The following is a 25,248-nucleotide window of genomic DNA, read 5'->3' as shown; positions in this document are numbered from 1 at the left end:
AGTTGTCTCTCTGGCCTTTTGAATACTGAAACTCCAAATGGAGCATCTCTTTATCATATTTTCATATTTTACATTAATCAAGCACCACATGACAGAAACGGACCTAGTATGTTAGAGCAGAGACGAGAGACAATGCAGGAGCACTTAGAGCCGCTCCCTCAATGCTCTGGGGAGCTGTTGAAGCTGTTCCTGTGATGAACAGCAACAGATTGTCTTGGTAGCCGTCGTGGTTCTCTCCAAGTACCGAACCAGGGCGTGGCACCGTATCCCCAGAGCCCACAGGTTGCAGGTCTCCAGGGGTGTGACTGACTCCATGACTAATGCAGCACGACGGTGCTGTTCGGCACGTATAAGGTCACTGCAGCACTTCTACTCCACCAGGTTCCCAGCCCTTATCCTCACAACTCTGTTCAGTGCAGACACGCTTAGCTAGCGTGCTATGCTAATGTTCACACATGGGGAAACATGAGACACTCAACATAACCCTGACTTAGTTGTAATACATAAATACCTTGTGACTTTTGTAGCAGAGGACGTTTTGTTTGTTAATTATCGCAGCAGTTGTTATTCTTCCCATGAGTGTCTCTGACAAGAGATGGTTGGTGAGTCATAACAGGTCACTCCCCCCCCTTCACCAGCAGGTGAGTCCTCCAGGGGTAAACATGAACGCAAGATGCATTCAGATATTGTACTGATCAAATGAGTTTCCCCATATCGAGTTCTAAATGACTCATTCTCTACACAGACGAGCTCTGGAGTTTGGAGTCAATTCTCCACAGGCAGTGTTGTGAAGTTTATCTTTCAGCCTCAGGCTTCCAATCGGTCTGCAGCTTATAACTTATTCAGTACCAGACTGTGCTGCGTGCCTTTAGTCGCACGCACACGCACACACACACACACACACACACACACACACACACACACACACATGCTATTCCTACACAAACATACTAGTGGAACCACCTACTGCAGGGGTAGGCAACTAGCCTGTGGGCCGATCGGCGTGCCAGAACATAATTATAATAATATGCACACTACAAATTGCCCACAACTAAGACTAAAAAGAGATTGTATTTGAAAATAACAGTAATTTCATACATTGAGACATGATCACATCTCACATATCTTTTTAAATGTTTTATTCGTGTGAATATTTGGGAACAGATTTTAATTTATTTGATTAATTCCCAAAACACTTGGGGGGCAAAAAATACACTTGCGGGACAGTTTTGGCCCGCGAGCCACCTGTTGCCGACCCCTGACCTACTGTGTAGTAGCATAACACTGGGCCTCAGCTGTGCTATAGCCATGTGGCCCCTGGGATGTTATGGGAATGCTATGTGACAATAGCCACAACATGATGACATACAGTATTCTATACCATCTGAGGTCTAATGGAGTGCAGGGTATTCCCAGCAGGGGCTATACCCAGTGAGCGGAGGGAGGCAGACACATCTCTAGGTCTAATGGAGTGCAGGGTATTCCTAGCAGGGGCTATACCCAGTGAGTGGAGGGAGGCAGACACAGCTCTAGGTCTAATGGAGTGCAGGGTATTCCCAGCAGGGGCTATACCCAGTGAGCGGAGGGAGGCAGCCACAGCTCTAGGTCTAATGGAGTGTAGGGTATTCCCAGCAGGGGCTATATCCAGTGAGCGGAGGGAGGCAGACACAGCTCTAGCTATAGCCCCCCTCAGTGGACAAGAGAGGGCATTAGTACAAAAGTTATATAGGTGCCCCGTGTGAGGATTCTCTACACAGGAGCGGAGTTGGGGGTCGGATTGGGTGATGAGCCCCACAGGGGGTCCCCTCGCTGCTCTAAGCCCATAAGCCCTCAGCCAAAACCCAAAACCCAGACCTCATCAACTGAACTGGGCATGAGATATGGAGGAGGGGTAGTGGCTGGCTGCCACTGGGTATACTGGCAAGGGGAGGTGGCACTGGGATGAGACTATGTGGAGGAGACAAGTGGGGTGAGGGGACGGGCTGGGGTTGACAGATGGCATCGGCATTTAAGGATTTGTGACAACACTCACTATACCGTATAGAGAGGTATTCTGAAATACCCACGGTATAATTTTCAATACTGTCAACACCCCCCGCCCACCTTTTCCATTTTGTTACGTTACAGCCTTATTCTAAAAATATAATATATATATATATATATATATATATATATATAGAGAGAGATTTTTAAATACTCTTCCACAATACCCCATAATGACAATGGGTAAATAGTTTTTTTTATTTAAAAATTTTAGTATTAAAAATAGAAAACAGAAATGCCTTATTTACATAAGTATTCAGACTCTTTGCTACGAGACTTGAAATTGACCTCAGGTGCAACCTGTTAACATTGATCATCCTTGAGATGTTTCTACAACTTGGAGTCCACCTGTGGAAAGGCACACACCTGTCTATATAAGGTCCCACAGTTGACAGTGCAAGTCAGAGCAAAAACCAAACCATGAGGTCAAAGGAATTGTTTTTGTAGAGCTCAGGGAAAGGATTGTGTTCTGGGGAATTGAAGGTCCCCAGAAGTTTGGAACCACCAAGACTCTAACTAGAGCTGGCCGCCCCTGAGCAATCAGGGGAGAAGGGACTTGGTCAGGGAGGTGACCAAGAACCCGATGGTCACTCTGACAGAGCTCCAGAATTCCTCTGTGGAGATGGGAGAAACTTCCAGAAGGACAACCATTTAAAAATTATTTTTTTTAACCTTTATTTAACCAGGCAAGTCAGTTAAGAACACATTCTTATTTTCAATGACAGCCTGGGAACAGTGGGTTAACTGCCTGTTCAGGGGCAGAACGACAGATTTGTACCTTGTCAGCTTGGGGGTTTGAACTCGCAACCTTCCGGTTACTAGTCCGACGCTCTAACCACTAGGCTACGCTGCCGCCCGCTGCCTCCCCAACCATCTGTGCAGCACTCCACCAATCAGGCCTTTATGGTAGAGTGGCCAGACGGAAGCCACTCCTCAGTAAAATGCATATGACAGCCCACTTGGAGTTTACCAAAAGGCACCTAAAGGAGTCTCCAGACCATGAGAAACAAGATTCTCTGGTCTGATGAAACAAAGATTGAGCTCTTTGGCCTGAATGCCATGCGTCATGTCTGGAGGAAACCAGGTACCACATATCACCTGCTCCAGAGTGCTCAGGACCTCAGACGGGGCGAAAGTTCACCATCCAACAGGACAACGACCCTAAGCACACAGGTGAGACAACACAGGAGTAGCTTTGGGACAAGTCTCTGAATGTCCTTGAGTGGTCCAGCCAGAGCCCGGACTTGAACCCGATAAATCTCTAGAGAGAACTGTAAATAGCTGTGCAGCGAAGCTCCCTATCTAACCGGACAGAGCTTGAGCGGATCTGCAGAGAAGAATTGGAGAAACTCCCCAAACACAGCTGTGCCAAGCTTAAAGCGTCATACCCAAGAGTAAAGAGTTTGAATATTTATGTAAAGGTGATTGTAATACATTTGCAAACATTTCTAAAAAACTGTTTTTGTTTTGCTTGTATGCAGATTAATTAGGGGTAAAAAAAACTATTAAATACATTTTAGAACAGGGCTGTAACGTAACAAAATGCAATGTATAGACATTTTTTGGGGGGGAATAGTTGTTAAAGAAATACCTGCAGTGAACCTGTGGACTAGTTTAATAGATAAAGCAGATTGAATTATTTTTCGCCTGTTGCATTTTTTTCTCATTGTGAAGCAGTTCCCCAAAGTAGCTGATTGAGCCAGTTACATGGTATATTTTTTTATGAAGAGCGCAAGGAGCAAATAGGAGCTTTCGTGATGGGACGATCCAGTGTTGTGCAGCGCAAGAGAGGTGATCAAGTTATACTTTTAACTTTATTACTGTTTGCCAGCTAAATATATTTGAACTAAAAAGTTGAACTATCTAAGATGTGACAAATAAATTCTCTCCAGCTCAGGGCTCCAGCTATGCATTTGGTTTGCTAACTTGCTAGCTAAGTGGCAAGTTAGCAAGTGGTGATCAAGCTTCTTGGTTACAGCAGAGACCATCAATCCCCTCCTAGATCAAGATCCCTGCAGTCTAATATTTGTTTTGTGCATGCAGCAAACTTTTTTTAGATAGTTGTACAACTTTCTGAGCTGTGGTGTGTATCCTTGCAATTTGTTTATGTTCACTTGCGCTTGTCATTTAGCTAGCGTCTGCTACGGTGATTCTAACACCCTCTAGTGTGCACAGTGACTTCCACAAATGCCACACATACATGCCAACACGAAGAGAGGCAGACCGACATACACATACAGTTGAAGTCAGACGTTTACATACACCTTAGCCAAATACATTTAAACTCAGTTTTTCACAATTCCTGACATTTAATCCTAGTACAAATCCCTGTCTTAGGTCAGTTAGGATCACCACTTTATTTTAGAAATGTGAAATGTCAGAATAATAGTCGAGAGAATGATTTATTTCAGCTTTTATTTCTTTCATCACATTCCCAGTGGGTCAGAAGTTTACATACACTCAATTAGTATTTGGTAGCATTGCCTTTAAATTCTTTAACTTGGTTCAAACATTTCAGGTTGCCTTCCACAAGCTTCCCACAATAAGTTGGGTGAATTTTGGCTCATTCCTCCTGACAGAGCTGGTGTAACTGAGTCAGGTATGCCTCCTTGCTCTCACACACTATTTCATTTCTGCCCACAAATTGTCTATAGGATTGATGTCAGGGCATTGCGATGGCCACTCCAATACCTTGACTTTGTTGTCCTTAAGCCATTTTGCCACAACTTTGGAAGGATGCTTGGGGTCATTGTCCATTTGGAAGACCCATTTGCGACCGAGCTTTAACTTCCTGACTGATGTCTTGAGTTGTTGCTTCAATATATCCACGTCATTTTCCTCCTCATGATACCATCTATTTTGTGAAGTGCACCAGTCCCTCCTGCAGCAAAACACCCCCACAATATGATACTACCACCCCGTGCTTCATGGTTGGGATGGTGTTCTTCGGCTTGCAAGCCTCCCCCTTTTTCCTTCAAACATAACAATGGTCATTTTGGCCAAACAGTTATATTTTTGTTTCATCAGACCAGAGGACATTTCTCCAAAAAGTACGATCTTTGTCCCCATGTGCAGTTGCACCCCGTAGTCTGACTTTTTTTATGGAGTAGTGGCTTCTTCCTTTCAGGTTATGTCAATATAGGACTCATTTTACTGTGGATATGGATACTTTTGTACCCGTTTCCTCCAGCATCTTCACAAGGTCCTTTGCTGTTGTTCTGGGATTGATTTGCACTTTTCGCACCAAAGTATATTCATCTCTAGGAGACAGAAAGCATCTCCTTCCTGAGCGGTATGACGGCTGCGTGGTCCCATGGTGTTTATACTTGTGTACTATTGTTTGTACAGATGAACGTGGTACCTTCAGGCTTTTGAGTATTTCTCCCAAGGATTAACCATACTTGTGGAGGTCTCCAATTTCTTTTTCTGAGGTCTTGGCTGATTTCTTTTGATTTTCTCATGATGTCAAGCAAAGAGGTACTGAGTTTGAAGGTACCTTGAAATACATCCACTGGTACACCGCCAATTTACTCAAATTATGTCAATTAGCCTATCAGAAGCTTCTAAAGCCATGACATCATTTTCTGGAACTTTCCAAGCTGTTTAAAGGCACAGGCAACTTAGTGTATGTAATCTTCTGACCCACTGGAATTGTGATACAATGAAATAAACTGTCTGTAAACAATTGTTGGAAAAATTACTTGTGTCATGCACAAAGTAGATCCTAACCGACTTGCAAAAACTATAGTTTCTTAACAAGAAATTTGTGGAGTGGTTGAAAAATGAGGTTTTAATGACTCCAACCTAACTGTGTGTAAACTTCCGACTTCAACTGTAGGCCTTAAGAGCTGGCTGAAGATGTTGATAGGTACTGACAGTTACTGAACTAGGTACTGAGGTAGGCACTTCGGTATAGGCACTGTTACTAATAGTGATAATGTGTGTTTCTAAATGTGTGTTTCCCTTTACCTGCAGACATGTCCTTGGGTGTGTTGGCTGCCTGAGGTGGGGGCTTCTGGGGCTCTGCGATGCTGGGAGGCCTCTCTGTCGATAGTGGAGCTATCCCCATCTCCGTCCCCATAGCAGGCTGGGAGAAACCTGTCACACAGACACAAAGAAACAATCAACCTCTGTATTCACAAAGCATCTCTGATGGATCAACCCCCACTCTATCCATTTAATCATGTTCATTACAATCTAAAAGGCAAAATCGATTCTTGATCAGCACTTCTAGTCTGAGGTGCTTCATGAATAATGGGCCCAGAACCGCTTCAAATCGATCCTGATACAGAGTCAGACAAATGTCACAGAGCAGTAGCAATCAGAGCTTAGATCAACCTCAGACGGGCCAATGAGTAGGTCGAACATAAGTCATAACACAGGCAGACGGAATGAGCCAATCCAGAGAGCTCATTGAGGAATGTTCAAAAGATGAGTCATGATAGGATGAAGCCTTTCAGGCGCAGAAACGAGGGACAGAGACATTTGAAAATGGGCCCCCCTAAATGGACTTCTATTCCTCAACGAGGGCCCTTCTCCTGAGTGGGGACTGGCTAGCAACACCTTCTGAGGCAAGTGCAGTGGAAATGTCACAGACAGAGAGGAAGTGACACGGTGATGAGAATTCCATGTCGGTGGCAGTTGGCTAGTGGGGGTGGGGGGAATGAGGCGCTGACACATCGATTGAAACCGTAAAGCAATGACTCAGACAAAACACCCAGTAACCCCTTCAAAATGTCATCCATTGGTTCCTCGTGGGGATTCACAGCTACTGTTCCTGTGTGTGTGTGTGCATGTATTTGCCTGAGTGTGTATGTGTGTGTGTGTGTGTGTGTGTGTGTGTGTGTGTGTGTGTGCATGCCTGTTTCCTTTTGTAAGTGTGTGTCTTCAAGTGACTAGCCTTTCAGCAGTGATTCAGTAGCACTGAGATGACAAAGGTTGTGGCGGGGCTGTATCTGCCGAGTCTGGCATCGTAAAGGCTCAACTCAACTCAGCCCACAACTAATCAGGCCAGTCACAACTCCCAAGCCACCAATGTTGCAAATCAGTGTGCTCAGTTTTACGAGCACTGAGTTCATACTCAATAAAACAAAGTGTTTTTTTTAACACTCATTGCCTAGTCTATGTAATGTATTACAAGCTTACAATATCTCTTCTTTTTTTAGCATGCACACATTCTTATTGTGTGAATGTAAACATTCAAATGGGAAATCATTAAAGTTCGCATGGCCAGTTATGACATGATCAAAAGAAAGTACATCATACATTTAATATATGACAGCGCACTACTTAGCAACTTACAAAGAATTCCTCATATCGAGGAATCTAGAGACCTAATCTGTTCGTAATGGATGCTATTACTCGGACAATAGGATGTAGGATGTGTGTTGCTCAAGTATTGACAATTGAATCAAAGAGTCCACCTGAAGAATCTCCCATCAGTCCACTGTCCATCATCTGGGGCGGGTTGTTGGGCTGGGAGCTCCAATGATCAGGGAAGCCTGCCATGGAGCCTGGAGAGATAGGGGGAGTGAGATAGGGAGAGGGAGAGGGAGAGAGATAGGGGGAGAGAGATAGAGGGGAGGAAGGAAGGGAAGATCAAAAGAGGGGGCAGAGGAAAGGGCATGTGTAATGAAGGATCAGAGAGAAGTAAATGGAAGCAGACAAATCCACAGAGCGAGAGAGAGAGTGAGAGAGAGACAGAGAGAGAGAGAGAGAGACAGAGAGAGAGAGACAGAGAGATAGAGACAGAGAGAGAGAGACAGAGAGAGAGAGACAGAGAGAGAGAGACAGAGAGAGAGAGAGAGAGAGAGAGAGACATATAGAGAGAGAGAGACAGAGAGACAGAGAGAGACAGAGACAGAGAGAGACAGAGAGAGAGACAGAGAGAGAGAGACAGAGAGAGAGAGAGACAGAGAGAGAGAGAGACAGAGAGAGACAGAGAGAGACAGAGAGAGACATAGAGAGAGACAGAGAGAGACAGAGAGAGAGAGAGAGAGAGAGACAGAGAGAGAGACAGAGAGAGAGAGAGAGACAGAGAGAGAGACAGAGAGAGAGAGAGAGACAGAGAGAGAGAGACAGAGAGAGACATAGAGAGAGACAGAGACAGAGAGAAACATAGAGAGAGAGAGAGATAGAGATTGGTGTGAGTAGACTAAGCATGAGACCCTCCACCACAAACTGAACACTGAAAATGCAGAACAGTCCTCTCTTTAAGGGTGAACAACACATCACTTCAGTCACACCTGTAGGAGATGAGTTCAGATCTCTACCAGCTCTCCAAATCAATAGATGAGATATACTTCAGGGTAAACATTATGAAATAGTGCAGCATCAGGTCCCTTACCTGAGAGGGCTGCAAAGACTTGCTGCTCTGACGAATTGGGACGCACTTCCCCCTGTGGTTCTGGGCGTGACGCTGCTGTCTGTCCCCCAGGTGTCACTTTAGAACCTGCAGTAACTGGAAACGCAGAACACCTCACATTAGTTCCACCCTCTGGCAACACACCGCACATGTCCACTAACTGTACATCAAAACACACAAACCTCTCACTCACTCACCTGTAATTTCTCCTCTAAATAAAGCGCTATCAAGCCTGTTAAATCTAAAACAGCATTTGATATTGGGAATCCTTTCCCCTATTTCTTTCCAGTGCAGTCTCAGCTGTATCTCTGTGTACGCAGTAGCTCTGTGCTGATCAGTGGCTGCAGTAGCCTGGGCCGTGGTCACTTCTCCCCGTCTGTGACTGGTTCTGCCCCCCTGCCCTCCCACCTCTGTCCTGCCCTCCTGCCTCTGGGTCCTGACTACTATCTAGGCCCTCAGTCTGGTCGTCTGATCCGATGTGGCTGTTATTTGGCCGCTGTGGGAGAGTAGCACTCTCCCAAAAAACAACCCCCCCCCCAGCCTCCCTCTGTACCCATGCAGCTCCATTGAGGGTGACAGTGACGCGGGGGGACAGGACGACACCCAAAGTCACAAACACAGCAGTGCCGGTTCCAAAAGCTAGACAGTAGTAGACGGAGAGGGGCAGGCGGGGGGAATTTGAACTTCCATGTGTCCTCACATGTGGCTGTGCGTGTGTGCGAGTGCGTGTGTGTGTCTCAGCGCTCGATAATACACATGCCTATTCAGAGACAAGAGGAGACACAAAAAAGTTGAATCAGAGAGGCTGTTAACATTGCAGAGGTGAGAGGAAGGAAGAATAGACTGGTGCTATTTTAGGTTTGCTCTCTGGACTTTGCTCGTTTGCTGGGTTACTGTCCAAGGTGCTGAAATCTGGCAGAGCAGTTTAGAAAAGGGCATTCCTGGCTTAATATGTTTGAAAAACTAAAAACACAGTATATGGCTATAGTGAACCATAGTCAAGATAACTGAGCAACGCAATGTACATATTACCTCAACTAACCTGTCCCTCTTCACATTGACTGTACCGGAACCCCCTGTATATAGCCTCGCTACTGGTACTTTACTGCTGCTCTTAAATTATTTGTTATTTCTCTATTTTCTTATTATTATATATTTTTTTTTACTTCAGTTTATTTAGTAAATATTTTCTTAACTCTATCTCTTGAACTGCATTGTTGGTTAAGGGCTTGTAAATAAGCATTTCATGGTAAGGTCTACAACTGTTGTATTCGGCGCATGTGACAAATAACATTTGATTTGAGATACTCCGAAAGCTCAAACGAGATGGACTGAACAAGACCGTGTCTGAATGCCTCCAATTCGTGATGAGGCATGTCTCGTGAGCCTTTCCCCAGGGAACTGGGACAGGGCACTCAGGGGGCTTGGAGATCTAGAATGGTCGGCAGAACTAATAAATGAATGTTAGGAAAAGTGGGGACACAGTAAGAGGTTAATGCTTGGATAAGAGGACAGTGATTGGATCTTTGTGAAGATGTGAGGCAAGGGAGCGTTGAGGACAACCCAGAAGAGAGAAAGGCCCGGGTGGAAAGCATCATCAAGAAAGCATCCGAAACAGTGGGACACTGACAGCTCCGGGCAGCCCAACACTCCAGAATTCACACACATCACTAAGTAAATCAACTTCAGACTGGGGCTGTGTGGGCGTCTGGACCCAAACATGCCAAGTCATGTAGCACTCGTATCAGCTTGCCCCCGGGAACCCAGCGTGGGGAGCAAGGCTGCATGCCCACCCATTGTCGACAAGCTGTTAGCTATTGAAACACACCAGGCCAACTGAACACAATGGGGTTGTTTAAGGGCATTGGGGAAAAACAAAACAGGGCAAAAATGAAAGGGGCCCCGGACGGGGTGGGAGGGGGAGGGGTGAAAGATTGATACACCACAATTAAGGGCTTTCTGGCCCAGTAAGAAGAGCAGTGAACCTTTGTATGCCTTTGCCCAGAGTTTCATCCCTCCATCTCTCTACTCCTCTGTCCATCCCTCTGTATCTCCAGCTCCTAGCATACTCTATGGCTCGGTCTGACCTAGATCACTGCTGCTGTGTGTGTGTGGCGTCTGTATACACAGTATATCCCTGTCATGGTTCAGCTGAGCAGACAGCATCTTACAGGGCCAGTCGCGCTGGCTTTCAAAGTAGGAGAGATGAAGTCCCTCTGAAAACGGATGAATGGGTGTGACACAATAAACCACCTGAATCTCAAATACAACCCAGTGACATTCTGGTCCGCCCATGTGCAGTAGACACTGTATGTACATTAGAGAGCCTTTTAAAGTGTTACATTTCAAATGGATGTTGTGTGACATAACATCTGGAGAGTGCTAGACTCTGCTTTTAAACTGCAGCCATACAGGAACTGGCCGACTCCCGTCCTGACCCATGTCACTTATGAGGATTAGACACCTGGACAGGGTAAATGCAGTGGATTATTTTCAGCCAAGGTGGCAACGTTAGTGGACGTATGGCGTGGTAGTGGGCATATGGCCAATTGTGTGGATTCAGACCAAAGTTTGAAAAAAGGCCCTCTTCTTGGCCACAGAGACAAAAATTTAGCTATTTATGTCTCTGCAGCCAAGAGCTAATTTTCTGCAATTCTACACATTTATGCGAGTGACTCAAACATGTGGAATTTTAGATTCTTTCTGAGTGAATTTTTTAATTATTGGTGATTGTTAGTTCTCAAAGATGATCTTATTTAAAAAATATAGCGGCGGCCTGCCACTGCTAAATGAATATTGGGTAAACACTGAAATATATCTCTCTAAATAGGACTCAGCAACACAGCTTTGGTTTTGTGTTCTCCCATAGCAAATCCTGCCATTCACATATTAGTTATAAGAGATATAGAAATATGAATCATTCAGCCCATTATTTGAGCCCAACTTAGTATGGGGACAGAACACTTCAAAACCTCTGAACATTTCCTCTGTGCTTGTAACGTGTAATGCAATCAATACGACTGGGTGGTAAGGAAGGCAGAGTGAAACAAAATGACGGAGCAGTGGAAGTGTCAGGATTAGCCCCGTGCCACACAGCTGGACAGAAGACTATGCTAGGCTACGCTAACTCGGCTAACTCCACAGTGTTGTCCTACAGCTGACCCCAGATTTCCCCCCCCTTCTTATCCCCAGTCGGATTTCCGCATGCTGGGTACACACGCTGGCAGACAGGGCGAGGGACGAGGGGAGCACCACAGGGGCTCCTCTGAAGAATACTGATTTGTGGGGAAGATAATCCCACCTCCAACAGATGTGCAAACGTCTGATAAACGTTGACGTTGTGGTGAAATGTCCCTATAACACAGCAAATAAAATAATGTATAGGACATTCACTTTTCAAACAAAAGAAAAAAGAACAAAAGAGATAAAACCACATAAATGCATCAACATAAAAGACTGCTCTTCTGCAGTCAGACTGGATGACACATGGACATAAAAGACTGCTCTTCTGCAGTCAGACTGGATGACACATGGACATAGAAGACTGTTCTTCTGCAGTCAGACAGGATGACACATGGACATAAAAGACTGCTCTTCTGCAGTCAGACAGGATGACACATGGACATAAAAGACTGCTCTTCTGCAGTCAGACTGGATGACACATGGACATAAAAGACTGCTCTTCTGCAGTCAGACAGGATGACACATGGACATAAAAGACTGCTCTTCTGCAGTCAGACAGGATGACACATGGACATAGAAGACTGCTCTTCTGCAGTCAGACAGGATGACACATGGACATAGAAGACTGCTCTTCTGCAGTCAGACAGGATGACACATGGACATAGAAGACTGCTCTTCTGCAGTCAGACAGGATGACACATGGACATAGAAGACTGCTCTTCTGCAGTCAGACAGGATGACACATGGACATAGAAGACTGCTCTTCTGCAGTCAGACAGGATGACACATGGACATAGAAGACTGCTCTTCTGCAGTCAGACTGGATGACACATGGACATAAAAGACTGCTCTTCTGCAGTCAGACTGGATGACACATGGACATAGAAGACTGTTCTTCTGCAGTCAGACAGGATGACACATGGACATAAAAGACTGCTCTTCTGCAGTCAGACTGGATGACACATGGACATAGAAGACTGCTCTTCTGCAGTCAGACTGGATGACACATGGACATAGAAGACTGCTCTTCTGCAGTCAGACAGGATGACACATGGACATAGAAGACTGCTCTTCTGCAGTCAGACTGGATGACACATGGACATAGAAGACTGTTCTTCTGCAGTCAGACAGGATGACACATGGACATAAAAGACTGCTCTTCTGCAGTCAGACAGGATGACACATGGACATAAAAGACTGCTCTTCTGCAGTCAGACTGGATGACACATGGACATAAAAGACTGCTCTTCTGCAGTCAGACTGGATGACACATGGACATAGAAGACTGTTCTTCTGCAGTCAGACAGGATGACACATGGACATAAAAGACTGCTCTTCTGCAGTCAGACTGGATGACACATGGACATAAAAGACTGCTCTTCTGCAGTCAGACTGGATGACACATGGACATAAAAGACTGCTCTTCTGCAGTCAGACAGGATGACACATGGACATAAAAGACTGCTCTTCTGCAGTCAGACTGGATGACACATGGACATAAAGACTGCTCTTCTGCAGTCAGACTGGATGACACATGGACATAAAGACTGCTCTTCTGCAGTCAGACAGGATGACACATGGACATAGAAGACTGCTCTTCTGCAGTCAGACAGGATGACACATGGACATAGAAGACTGCTCTTCTGCAGTCAGACTGGATGACACATGGACATAGAAGACTGCTCTTCTGCAGTCAGACAGGATGACACATGGACATAGAAGACTGCTCTTCTGCAGTCAGACTGGATGACACATGGACATAGAAGACTGCTCTTCTGCAGTCAGACAGGATGACACATGGACATAGAAGACTGCTCTTCTGCAGTCAGACTGGATGACACATGGACATAGAAGACTGCCCTTCTGCAGTCAGACAGGATGACACATGGACATAGAAGACTGCCCTTCTGCAGTCAGACTGGATGACACATGGACATAGAAGACTGCTCTTCTGCAGTCAGACTGGATGACACATGGACATAGAAGACTGCTCTTCTGCAGTCAGACAGGATGACACATGGACATAGAAGACTGTTCTTCTGCAGTCAGACAGGATGACACATGGACATAGAAGACTGCTCTTCTGCAGTCAGACAGGATGACACATGGACATAGAAGACTGCCCTTCTGCAGTCAGACAGGATGACACATGGACATAGAAGACTGCTCTTCTGCAGTCAGACAGGATGACACATGGACATAGAAGACTGCTCTTCTGCAGTCAGACAGGATGACACATGGACATAAAAGACTGCTCTTCTGCAGTCAGACTGGATGACACATGGACATAAAAGACTGCTCTTCTGCAGTCAGACAGGATGACACATGGACATAGAAGACTGCTCTTCTGCAGTCAGACAGGATGACACATGGACATAAAAGACTGCTCTTCTGCAGTCAGACAGGATGACACATGGACATAAAAGACTGCTCTTCTGCAGTCAGACTGGATGACACATGGACATAGAAGACTGCTCTTCTGCAGTCAGACAGGATGACACATGGACATAGAAGACTGCCCTTCTGCAGTCAGACAGGATGACACATGGACATGAAGACTGCTCTTCTGCAGTCAGACAGGATGACACATGGACATAGAAGACTGCTCTTCTGCAGTCAGACAGGATGACACATGGACATAAAAGACTGCTCTTCTGCAGTCAGACTGGATGACACATGGACATAAAAGACTGCTCTTCTGCAGTCAGACAGGATGACACATGGACATAGAAGACTGCTCTTCTGCAGTCAGACAGGATGACACATGGACATAGAAGACTGCTCTTCTGCAGTCAGACAGGATGACACATGGACATAAAAGACTGCTCTTCTGCAGTCAGACAGGATGACACATGGACATAGAAGACTGCTCTTCTGCAGTCAGACAGGATGACACATGGACATAGAAGACTGCTCTTCTGCAGTCAGACAGGATGACACATGGATATAGAAGACTGCTCTTCTGCAGTCAGACAGGATGACACGTGATCCACGGATGCAGGGTCATTAGATCACAGCTCTGGGTTGCCACAGCCTGCCGCTCTGCAGCTTTTGATGTCAATCCCTCTGGAATATCTCTCTCTCTCTCACACACACACACACACACACACACACACACACACACACAGAACTAAGCTGAATGCTGAGCCGCATGTGTGTATAGTGTGTGTGTGTGTGTGTGTGTGTGTGTGTGTGTGTGTGTGTATAGTGTGTGTGTGCCTGCCCCTGTCTGTAAAGCACCCATTGCCTGGCTGCCCATGTAGAACCCTGTTAGCAGCAGCTCCATTGATCTTCCCAGTGGTTAGCCTACGGATTAAGGCTGGGGGGGTTTATCATTTGGAAGGCTTTGATACAAATAAATCAGAGGGAATAAAATCCCAGGGAAATGAAGTCCATTTAGGTCAGAAATGATAGAACCCATTTCATCCTCATCTGTAAAGACACACATCTGTGCTGAGTGGGGGGAGTCCTCCTGGGGGAGGATTGTATAGAGAGGGGTGGTACTGTAACTCACAGATAAAGGGCAGTGGTCAGAAGTGGGAAAAGATGTGATAACAGGGAACGAGCCGCCAGAACAGCGTCAATGCACCTTGGCATAGATTCTACAAGTGTCTGGAACTCTATCGGAGGGATGCGACACCATTCTTCAATATTCCATCATTTGCCGTTTTGTTGATGGTGGTGGAAAAAACACTGTCTCAGGCGCCGCTTCAGAATCTCCCATAAGTGTCGAAACATACACACACTTTAAACCCCCCCATGCTCCTTTCAGACACCTCTTTCAAAGCCACAGATCTCTTCTTCTAGCCATGGTAGCCAGAATAATGGCCAAATGGGCACATTTAGACATGACCCTAAGTATGATGGGATGTTAATATATTAACTCAGGAACCACACCTGTGTGGAAGCTCCTGCTTTCAATATACGTTGTATCCCTCATTTACTCAAGTGTTTCCCTTATTTTGGTAGTTACCTGTACACCTAGATACTGAACATCTGGATTAGTTCAACATGCTGAGTTCTGTGAGCGCGGGCCGTCCTCATTTCAGGAGTACTGAACCCAGATCTAACACATCTTATTTTCTATCTAAGCCAGAGGGCTAATGCAGGAGATAGGGGAACAATTGATGAGGAGCGTGGTCATTGACAGGTCTTAAAGGCAATGGGCTACTGACAAGACTCAACACACACACACACACACACACACACACACACACACACACACACACACACACACACACACACACACACACACACACACACACACACACACACACACACACACACGACAAGTGTAAGACAAAAACACAACACACATTTACACACAGCTCTGCCCCTGAGTGACCCCTCCGGTTCCATAATAATTATGATACATTATATTCATATGGCGCTTTTCAAGGCCCCAGAGTCTGACCCAATGACCTCACGATAGAGTCTGCCATTCCACCACACCTCCTTTTGATCGCCTTCTTAAACACCCCACAGCCCTGTCCAAGACAGACTTTCTGTTGGGGGCAGAAATGCAGAGAATAGTGTTCATTTCATCTCTGTTACAGCTCCCAGTCCCACAGTGAGACAACACGGTCCATCTCCCTGTCCCACAGTACACCATGAAGGCATTGGAAAGGCTCCAGTGTGGGTTTAAAGTCACTGGGATGGGGGATCAGAACATTACACGTGGAAACTGCAGAAGATGAAAGAGACAGCTTCCACTAGAGAGGAGGAAGGAGGATACACTGTGTGCTTTCCCAAGCTACAGGATTAAAAAGGCAGATCATGAATATGTAGGGGGTTTAGCCACAGTTCTTGTTCATAGGTTATTGGGATGAAAAGAGCATCAGGCTCTGGCATGCGTTCACATGCATTGCAGAGGTTTTTGCTGAAAGCCTGTGTGTTAACACTTTGGCTTGCATGAATTCCCAGTAATAGTGTTTTGAGTACTCCAAGAGGTTTTTGTTAGATTGTAGGTGATGAGCTTCCATCTTCAGTCCTCCGTAAGGAGCATAAAGATGGATAATATAAAATACATTACCATAGAGTGCCATTTCCATGTTGTATTGTAGGCTAATACATACAGTACACATCAACGTAGATGAATATGATGCAGTGAGCTCATTCCACTTCCTCCCAACCATCTCTCCATTACATTGCCACTTGTGGCCACCTAAACAGGTATTTATCTCTCTCGGTCTCGGCGTCTTCATCTCCCTTTCAGTCTCTCTCTGTCTCTCCCTTTCAGTCTCACTCTGTCTCTCCCCTCTCAGTCTCTCTCTGTCTCTCCCTTTCAGTCTCTCTCTGTCTCTCCCTTTCAGTCTCACTCTGTCTCTCCCTTTCAGTCTCTCTCTGTCTCTCCCTCTCAGTCTCTCTCTGTCTCTCCCTCTCAGTCTCTCCCTTTCAGTCTCACTCTGTCTCTCCCTCTCAGTCTCTCTCTGTCTCTCCCTCTCAGTCTCTCCCTTTCAGTCTCTCTCTGTCTCTCCCTTTCAGTCTCACTCTGTCTCTCCCTTTCAGTCTCACTCTGTCTCTCCCTTTCAGTCTCTCTCTGTCTCTCCCTTTCAGTCTCACTCTGTCTCTCCCTTTCAGTCTCACTCTGTCTCTCCCTCTCAGTCTCTCCCTTTCAGTCTCACTCTGTCTCTCCCTTTCAGTCTCACTCTGTCTCTCCCTTTCAGTCTCTCCCTTTCAGTCTCTCTCTGTCTCTCCCTTTCAGTCTCACTCTGTCTCTCCCTTTCAGTCTCTCCCTTTCAGTCTCACTCTGTCTCTCCCTTTCAGTCTCACTCTGTCTCTCCCTTTCAGTCTCACTCTGTCTCTCCCTTTCAGTCTCACTCTGTCTCTCCCTTTCAGTCTCACTCTGTCTCTCCCTCTCAGTCTCTCCCTTTCAGTCTCACTCTGTCTCTCCCTTTCAGTCTCACTCAGTCTCTCCCTCTCAGTCTCTCCCTTTCAGTCTCTCTCTGTCTCTCCCTTTCAGTCTCTCTCAGTCTCTCCCTTTCAGTCTCACTCTGTCTCTCCCTTTCAGTCTCTCTCTGTCTCTCCCTTTCAGTCTCTCAGTCTCTCCCTTTCAGTCTCTCCCTCTCCCTTTCAGTCTCTCTCAGTCTCTCCCTTTCAGTCTCACTCTGTCTCTCCTTTCAGTCTTTCAGTCTCTCCTCAGTCTCTCCTGTCTTTTTCAGTCTCTCTCTGTCTCTCCCTTTCAGTCTCTCTCTGTCTCTCCCTTTCAGTCTCACTCTGTCTCTCCCTTTCAGTCTCTCCCTTTCAGTGTCTCCCTTTCAGTCTCTCTCGGTCTCTCCCTTTCAGTCTCTCCTTTCAGTCTCTCTCTGTCTCTCCCTTTCAGTCTCACTCTGTCTCTCCCTTTCAGTCTCTCTCTGTCTCTCCCTTTCAGTCTCACTCTGTCTCTCCCTTTCAGTCTCTCCCTTTCAGTCTCTCTCTCTCTCCCTTTCAGTCTCTCCCTTTCAGTCTCTCCCTTTCAGTCTCTCTCTGTCTCTCCTTTCAGTCTCACTCTGTCTCTCCCTTTCAGTCTCTCTCTGTCTCTCCCTTTCAGTCTCTCCCTTTCTTTCAGTCTCTCCCTTTCTTTCAGTCTCTCCCTTTCAGTCTCTCTCTGTCTCTCCCTTTCAGTCTCTCTCGGTCTCTCCCTTTCAGTCTCTCTCTGTCTCTCCCTTTCAGTCTCACTCTGTCTCTCCCTTTCAGTCTCTCCCTTTCAGTCTCTCTCTGTCTCTCCCTTTCAGTCTCTCTCTGTCTCTCCCTTTCAGTCTCTCCCTTTCAGTCTCTCTCTGTCTCTCCCTTTCAGTCTCTCCCTTTCAGTCTCTCCCTTTCAGTCTCTCTCTGTCTCTCCCTTTCAGTCTCACTCTGTCTCTCCCTTTCAGTCTCTCTCTGTCTCTCCCTTTCAGTCTCTCTCTGTCTCTCCCTTTCAGTCTCTCCCTTTCAGTCTCTCCCTTTCAGTCTCTCCCTTTCAGTCTCACTCTGTCTCTCCCTTTCAGTCTCTCTCTGTCTCTCCCTTTCAGTCTCACTCTGTCTCTCCCTTTCAGTCTCTCTCTGTCTCTCCCTTTCAGTCTCTCCCTTTCAGTCTCTCCTTTCAGTCTCTCTCTGTCTCTCCCTTTCAGTCTCTCCCTTTCAGTCTCTCCCTTTCAGTCTCTCTCTGTCTCTCCCTTTCAGTCTCACTCTGTCTCTCCCTTTCAGTCTCTCCCTCTCAGTCTCTCTCTGTCTCTCCCTTTCAGTCTCTCTCTGTCTCTCCCTTTCAGTCTCTCTCTGTCTCTCCCTTTCAGTCTCTCTCTGTCTCTCCCTTTCAGTCTCTCTCTGTCTCTCCCTTTCAGTCTCTCTCTGTCTCTCCCTTTCAGTCTCTCTCAGTCTCTCCCTTTCAGTCTCTCTCAGTCTCTCCCTTTCAGTCTCTCTCTGTCTCTCCCTTTCAGTCTCTCTCAGTCTCTCCCTTTCAGTCTCTCTCTGTCTCTCCCTTTCAGTCTCTCTCTGTCTCTCCCTTTCAGTCTCTCTCTGTCTCTCCCTTTCAGTCTCTCTCTGTCTCTCCCTTTCAGTCTCTCTCTGTCTCTCCCTTTCAGTCTCTCCCTTTCAGTCTCTCTCTGTCTCTCCCTTTCAGTCTCTCCCTTTCAGTCTCTCTCTGTCTCTCCCTTTCAGTCTCACTCTGTCTCTCCCTCTCAGTCTCTCCTTTCAGTCTCACTCGGTCTCTCCCTTTCAGTCTCTCCCTTTCAGTCTCTCTCTGTCTCTCCCTTTCAGTCTCACTCTGTCTCTCCCTTTCAGTCTCTCCCTTTCAGTCTCTCTCTGTCTCTCCCTTTCAGTCTCACTCTGTCTCTCCCTTTCAGTCTCTCCCTTTCAGTCTCTCTCTGTCTCTCCCTTTCAGTCTCACTCTGTCTCTCCCTTTCAGTCTCTCCCTTTCAGTCTCTCTCTGTCTCTCCCTTTCAGTCTCACTCTGTCTCTCCCTTTCAGTCTCTCTCTGTCTCTCCCTTTCAGTCTCTCTCTGTCTCTCCCTTTCAGTCTCTCCCTTTCAGTCTCTCCCTTTCAGTCTCTCTCTGTCTCTCCCTTTCAGTCTCACTCTGTCTCTCCCTTTCAGTCTCTCCCTTTCAGTCTCTCTCTGTCTCTCCCTTTCAGTCTCTCCCTTTCAGTCTCTCTCTGTCTCTCCCTTTCAGTCTCACTCTGTCTCTCCCTTTCAGTCTCTCCCTTTCAGTCTCACTCTGTCTCTCCCTTTCAGTCTCTCCCTTTCAGTCTCTCTCTGTCTCTCCCTTTCAGTCTCACTCTGTCTCTCCCTTTCAGTCTCTCCCTTTCAGTCTCTCCCTTTCAGTCTCTCTCTGTCTCTCCCTTTCAGTCTCACTCTGTCTCTCCCTTTCAGTCTCTCTCTGTCTCTCCCTTTCAGTCTCTCTCTGTCTCTCCCTCTCAGTCTCTCCGTCTTCCTCAGTCTCTCTCTGTCTCTCCCTCTCAGTCTCTCCGTCTTCCTCAGTCTCTCTCTGTCTCTCCCTCTCAGTCTCTCTCTGTCTCTCCCTTTCAGTCTCTCTCTGTCTCTCCCTCTCAGTCTCTCCGTCTTCCTCAGTCTCTCTCTGTCTCTCCCTCTCAGTCTCTCCGTCTTCCTCAGTCTCTCTGTCTCTCCCTCTCAGTCTCTCCGTCTTCCTCAGTCTCTGTCTCTCCCTCTCAGTCTATCCGTCTTCCTCAGTCTCTCTCTGTCTCTCCCTCTCAGTCTATCCGTCTTCCTCAGTCTCTCTCTCTCTCAGTCTCTCCGTCTTCCTCAGTCTCTCTGTCTCTCCCTCTCAGTCTTTCAGTCTCTCCGTCTTCCTCAGTCTCTCTGTGTCTCTCCCTCAAAGTCTCTCCATCTTCCTCAGTCTCTCTCTGTCTTCCTCAGTCTCTCTCTTTCAGTCTCTCCGTCTTCCTCAGTCTCTCTCAGTCTCTCCCTCTTCCTCAGTCTCTCTCTGTCTCTCCCTCTTCCTCAGTCTCTCTCTGTCTCTCCCTCTCAGTCTCTCTCTGTCTCTCTGTCTTCCTCAGTCTCTCTCAGTCTCTCCCTCTTCCCCAGTCTCTCTCTGTCTCTCCCTCTCAGTCTCTCTCTGTCTCTTCGTCTTCCTCAGTCTCTGTCTCTCCCTCTCAGTCTCTCTCTCTTCCTCAGTCTCCCTTTCTGTCTCTCCCTCTCAGTCTCTCTCTGTCTCTCTGTCTTCCTCAGTCTCTCGCTGTCTCTCCCTTTCAGTCTCACCCTCTTCCTCAGTCTCTCTCTATCTCTCCCTCTCAGTCTCTTCCTCTCAGTCTCTCTCTGTCTCTCCGTCTTCCTCAGTCTCTCCCTCTCAGTCTATCCGTCTTCCTCAATCTCTCTCTGTCTCTCCGTCTTCCTTAGTCTCTCTCTGTCTCTCCGTCTTCCTCAGTCTCTCTCTGTCTCTCCGTCTCAGTCTCTCGATCTTCCTCAGTCTCTCTCTCTCACACTCAGTCTCTCCGTCTTCCTCAGTCTCTCTCTCTCTCCCTCTGTCTCTCTGTCTTCCTCAGTCTCTCTCTCTCACACTAAGTCTCTCTCTCTCCCTCTCTCTGTCTTCCTCAGTCTCTCTCTGTCTCTCCCTCTCAGTCTCTCCGTCTTTCTCTGTCTCTCTCTGTCTCATCCTCTCAGTCTCTTCGTCTTCCTCAGTCTCTCTCTGTCTCTCCGTCTTCCTCAGTCTCTCCCTCTCAGTCTCTCGATCTTCCTCAGTCTCTCTCTCTCACACTCAGTCTCTCCGTCTTCCTCAGTCTCTCTGTCTCTCCCTCTCAGTCTCTCCGTCTTCCTCAGTCTCTCTCTCTCTCCCTCTGTCTTCCTCAGTCTCTCTCTCTCACACTAAGTCTCTCCCTCTTCCTCCCTCTCTCTGTCTTCCTCAGTCTCTCCCTGTCTCTCCCTCTCAGTCTCTCCGTCTTTCTCTGTCTCTCTCTGTCTCATCCTCTCAGTCTCTTCGTCTTCCTCAGTCTCTCTGTCTCTCTGTCTTCCTCAGTCTCTCTCTGTCTCTCCCTCTCAGTCTCTCTCTGTCTCTCCCTCTCAGTCTCTCTCTGTCTCTCCCTCTCAGTCTCTCCATCTTCCTCAGTCTCTCTGTCTATCTCAGTCTCCGTCTATCTCACTCAGTCCCTGTCTCACTCAGTCCATGTCTCACTCAGTGTCTGTCTCACTCAGTCCCTGTCACAGTCTCTCTCAGTCTCTGTATCTGTCTCTCTGTATCTGTCTCTCTCTCTCTCTCAGTCCCTGTATCTCTCTGACAGTCCCTGTCTCTGTATCCCTCAGCCTGTCTCTCTGTCTCTCAGTCTATGTGTCTCTCTCAGTCCCTGTCACTTTCAGTCCTTGTCTCTCTCTGTCTCTGTCTGTCACTCTCAGTCTCTGTCACTCTCAGTCTCTGCCTCTCTCAGTCTCTGCCTCTCTCAGTCTCTGCCTCTCTCAGTCTCTGCCTCTCTCAGTCTCTGCCTCTCTCAGTCTCTGCCTCTCTCAGTCTCTGCCTCTCTCAGTCTCTGCCTCTCTCAGTCTCTGCCTCTCTCAGTCTCTGCCTCTCTCAGTCTCTGCCTCTCCCAGTCTCTGCCTCTCCAAGTCTCTGCCTCTCCCAGTCTCTGTCTCTCCTAGTCTCTGTCTCTCCTAGTCTCTGTCTCTCCAAGTCTCTGTCTCTCCAAGTCTCTGTCACTCTCAGTCCCTGTCTCTCTCTGTCTCTCTAAGTCTCTGTCTCTCTAAGTCTCTGTCTTCGTCTCTCTCAGTCCCTGTCTCTCTAAGTCTTTGTCTCTCAGTCTCTCTCTCCCAGTCTGTCTGTCTCTCTCTCAGTCTATGTCTGTCTCTCTCTCAGTCTATGTCTGTCTCAGTCTATGTCTGTCTCTCTCTCAGTCTATGTCTGTCTCTCTCTCAGTCTCTCTAAGTCTCAGTTTCTCTGTCTTAGTCTCTCTAAGAATCTGTTTCAGTCTCTGTCTCTCTCTCTCACTGTCCCTGTCACTCTCTAAGTCTCTGTATTTGTCTCTCTCAGTCTCTGCCTTTGTCTCTCTCAGTCTCTGACATTAACTGTCTGTCTCTCCCTCTCAGTCTCTTTATCCCTCTCAGTCTCTGTCTCGGGTCTCTCTATCAGTCTGTGTTTCTCTCTCTCAGTCTTTGTCTCTCAGTCCCTCTCTAAGTCTCTGTCTTTGTCTCTCTCAGTCTCTGTCTGTCTCTCTCAGTCTCTGGCTTCGTCTCTCTCAGACTCTGTCTTCGTCTCTCTCAGTCTCTGTCTTCGTCTCTCTCAGTCTGTCTTCGTCTCTCTCAGTCGCTGTCTTCGTCTCTCTCAGTCGCTGTCTTCGTCTCTCTCAGTCTGTCTTCGTCTCTCTCAGTCTGTGTCTCTCCCTCTCATTATCTGTCTTGCCCTCTCAGTCTCTTTCTCCCTCTCAGTCTCTGTCTTGCTCTCAGTGTCTCAGTCAATGTCTCTCTCGGTCTGTCTCTCTGTCGGTACCTGTCTCCGTCTGTCTCTCTCCGTCTCTCACAATAACTGTCCCTGTCTCTCTCAGTCTCTATCTCTCTCAATCTGTCTGTCTCAGTCTCTCTCAGTCTCTGTCTCTCTCTCAGTCACTGTCTGTCTCTCTCTCAGTCACTGTCTGTCTCTCTCAGTCACTGTCTGTCTCTCTCAGTCACTGTCTGTCTCTCTCTCAGTCACTGTCTGTCTCTCTCTGTCACTGTCTGTCTCTCTCAGTCACTGTCTGTCTCTCTCAGTCACTGTCTGTCTCTCTCAGTCACTGTCTGTCTCTCAGTCACTGTCTGTCTCTCAGTCGCTGTCTGTCTCTCAGTCTCTGTCTCTCTCACTCTTTATCCCTCTCAGTCTCTGTCTGTCTCTCAGTCGCTGTCTGTCTCTCTCTCAGTCGCTGTCTGTCTCTCATTCTCTGTCTCTCTCACTCTTTATCCCTCTCAGTCTCTGTCTTCGTCTCTCTCAGTCTCTGTCTCTCCCTCTCATTATCTGTCTTGCCCTCTCAGTCTCTTTCTCCCTCTCAGTCTCTGTCTCTCTCACTCTTTACCCCTCTCAGTCTCTGTCTCTCTCATTCTCTGTCTCTTTATCCCTCTCAGTCTCTGTCTTTCTCTCATTCTCTGTCACTCTCTGTCTTTCCCTCTGTCTCTCAATCTCTTTATCCCTCTCTGTCTCGGTCTCTCTCTGTCTGTCTGTCTGTCTGTCTGTCTCAATCTCTCTCAGTCTCTGTCTCTCTCAATAACTGTCTAAGTCTCTATTAATAACTGTCTTGGGCTCTCTCAGTATCTGTCTGTCTCTCTCAGTCTCTGTCACTCTCAATAACTGTCTTGGGCTCTCTCAGTATCTGTCTGTCTCTCTCAGTCTCCATGTCCCTCAGTCTCTGTCACTCTCAATAACTGTCTCAGTCTCTCTCAGTCCATGTCTGTCTCTCTCAGTCTCTGTCTTCGTCCCTTCAGTCTCTGTCTCTCCCTCTCATTATATGTCTTGCCATCTCAGTCTCTTTCTCCCTCTCTGTCTCTGTCTTGCTCTCAGTGTCTCAGTCTCTGTCTCTCTCGGTCTCTGTCAATGTCTCTCTCGGTCTGTCTCTCTGTCGGTACCTGTCTCCGTCTGTCTCTCTCCGTCTCTCGCAATAACTGTCCCTGTCTGTCTCAGTCTCTACCTGTCTCTCTCAGTCTCTGTCTGTCTCTCATTCTCTGTCTGTCTGTCTCTCTCTCAGTCGCTGTCTATCTCTCTCTCAGTCGCTGTCTGTCACTCTCTCAGTCGCTGTCTGTCTCTCAGTCGCTGTCTTTCTCTCATTCTCTGTCTCTCTCATTCTCTGTCTCTCTCATTCTCTGTCTCTCTCAGTCTCAGTCGCTGTCTATCTCTCTGTCGCTGTCTATCTCTCTGTCGCTGTCTGTCTCTCTCTCAGTCGCTGTCTGTCTCTCAGTCTCAGTCTTTCTCTCATTCTCTGTCTCTTTATCCCTCTCATTCTTTGTCTCTCAATCTATTTATCCATCTTAGTCTCTTTATCCCTCCCTGTCTCAGTCTCTCTCTGTCTGTCTGTCTGTCTCAATCCCTCTCAGTCGCTGTCTATCTCTCTCTCAGTATCTGTCTGTCTCTCTCAGTCTCCGTGTCCCTCAGTCTCTGTCACTCTCAATAACTGTCTCAGTCTCTCTCAGTCCATGTCTGTCTCTCTCAGTCTCCGTCTGTCTCTCTCAGTTTATCTGTCTGACTCTCTCAGTCTCCGTCTGTCTCTCTCAGTTTATCTGTCTGACTCTCAGTCTGTCTGACTCTCAGTCTCGGTCTCTGTCTCGCTGAACCTCTGTCTCTGCCTCTCTCAGTCTCTGTCTGTCTCTCTCAGTCTCTGTCTGTCTCTCTCAGTCTCTGTCTGTCTCTCTCAGTCTCTGTCTGTCTCTCTCCGTCTCAGTCTGTCTCTCTCCGTCTCAGTCTGTCTCTCTCCGTCTCAGTCTGTCTCTGTCTGTCGCTCTCCATCTCTGTCGGTCTCTGTCTGTCTGTCTCTCTTGGTCTCTGTCACGCTCAGTCTGTCTCTCAGTCTCTGCCTCTGTCAAGCTCAGTCTCTGTCAAACTCAGTCTCTCTCAGTCTGTCTGTTTAAGTCTCTGTCTGTCTCTCTCAGTCTGTCTCTTTTTCAGTCTCTGTCTATATCTCTCAGTCTGTCTCTCTTTCAGTCTCTGTCTCTCTCGGTCTTGGTCTCTCTCAGTCTCTCTCGGCCTCAGTCTCTCTCGGTCTCTATCTCTCTCGGTCTCTGTCTCGGTCTCTCTCGGTCTTGGTCT

General features: G+C 47.2%; 1 protein-coding gene across 10 annotated transcripts in view; it reads right to left on the bottom strand.

Moving 5' to 3' along the window:
* The window catches only part of LOC112227828 (microtubule-associated protein 4), a 146,815-nt gene that overhangs the window by 53,872 nt on the left and 67,695 nt on the right, over positions 1-25,248 (bottom strand). For all 10 annotated transcript variants that reach the window (XM_024392753.2, XM_024392756.2, XM_042308519.1 and 7 more), the window contains 3 exons: positions 8,390-8,503; positions 7,467-7,556; positions 6,013-6,141 (listed from right to left, as the gene is read on the bottom strand). In XM_024392753.2, coding sequence (XP_024248521.2) covers positions 6,013-6,141; positions 7,467-7,556; positions 8,390-8,503 — 333 coding nt within the window. The remainder of the gene's footprint in view (positions 1-6,012; positions 6,142-7,466; positions 7,557-8,389; positions 8,504-25,248) is intronic.

Source organism: Oncorhynchus tshawytscha, linkage group LG29, assembly GCF_018296145.1.
Source record: "Oncorhynchus tshawytscha isolate Ot180627B linkage group LG29, Otsh_v2.0, whole genome shotgun sequence".
NCBI classification, from domain to species: domain Eukaryota; kingdom Metazoa; phylum Chordata; class Actinopteri; order Salmoniformes; family Salmonidae; genus Oncorhynchus; species Oncorhynchus tshawytscha.
Note: the sequence above shows the minus strand (reverse complement) of the source record. Positions and strands in the feature narration are given on the sequence as shown.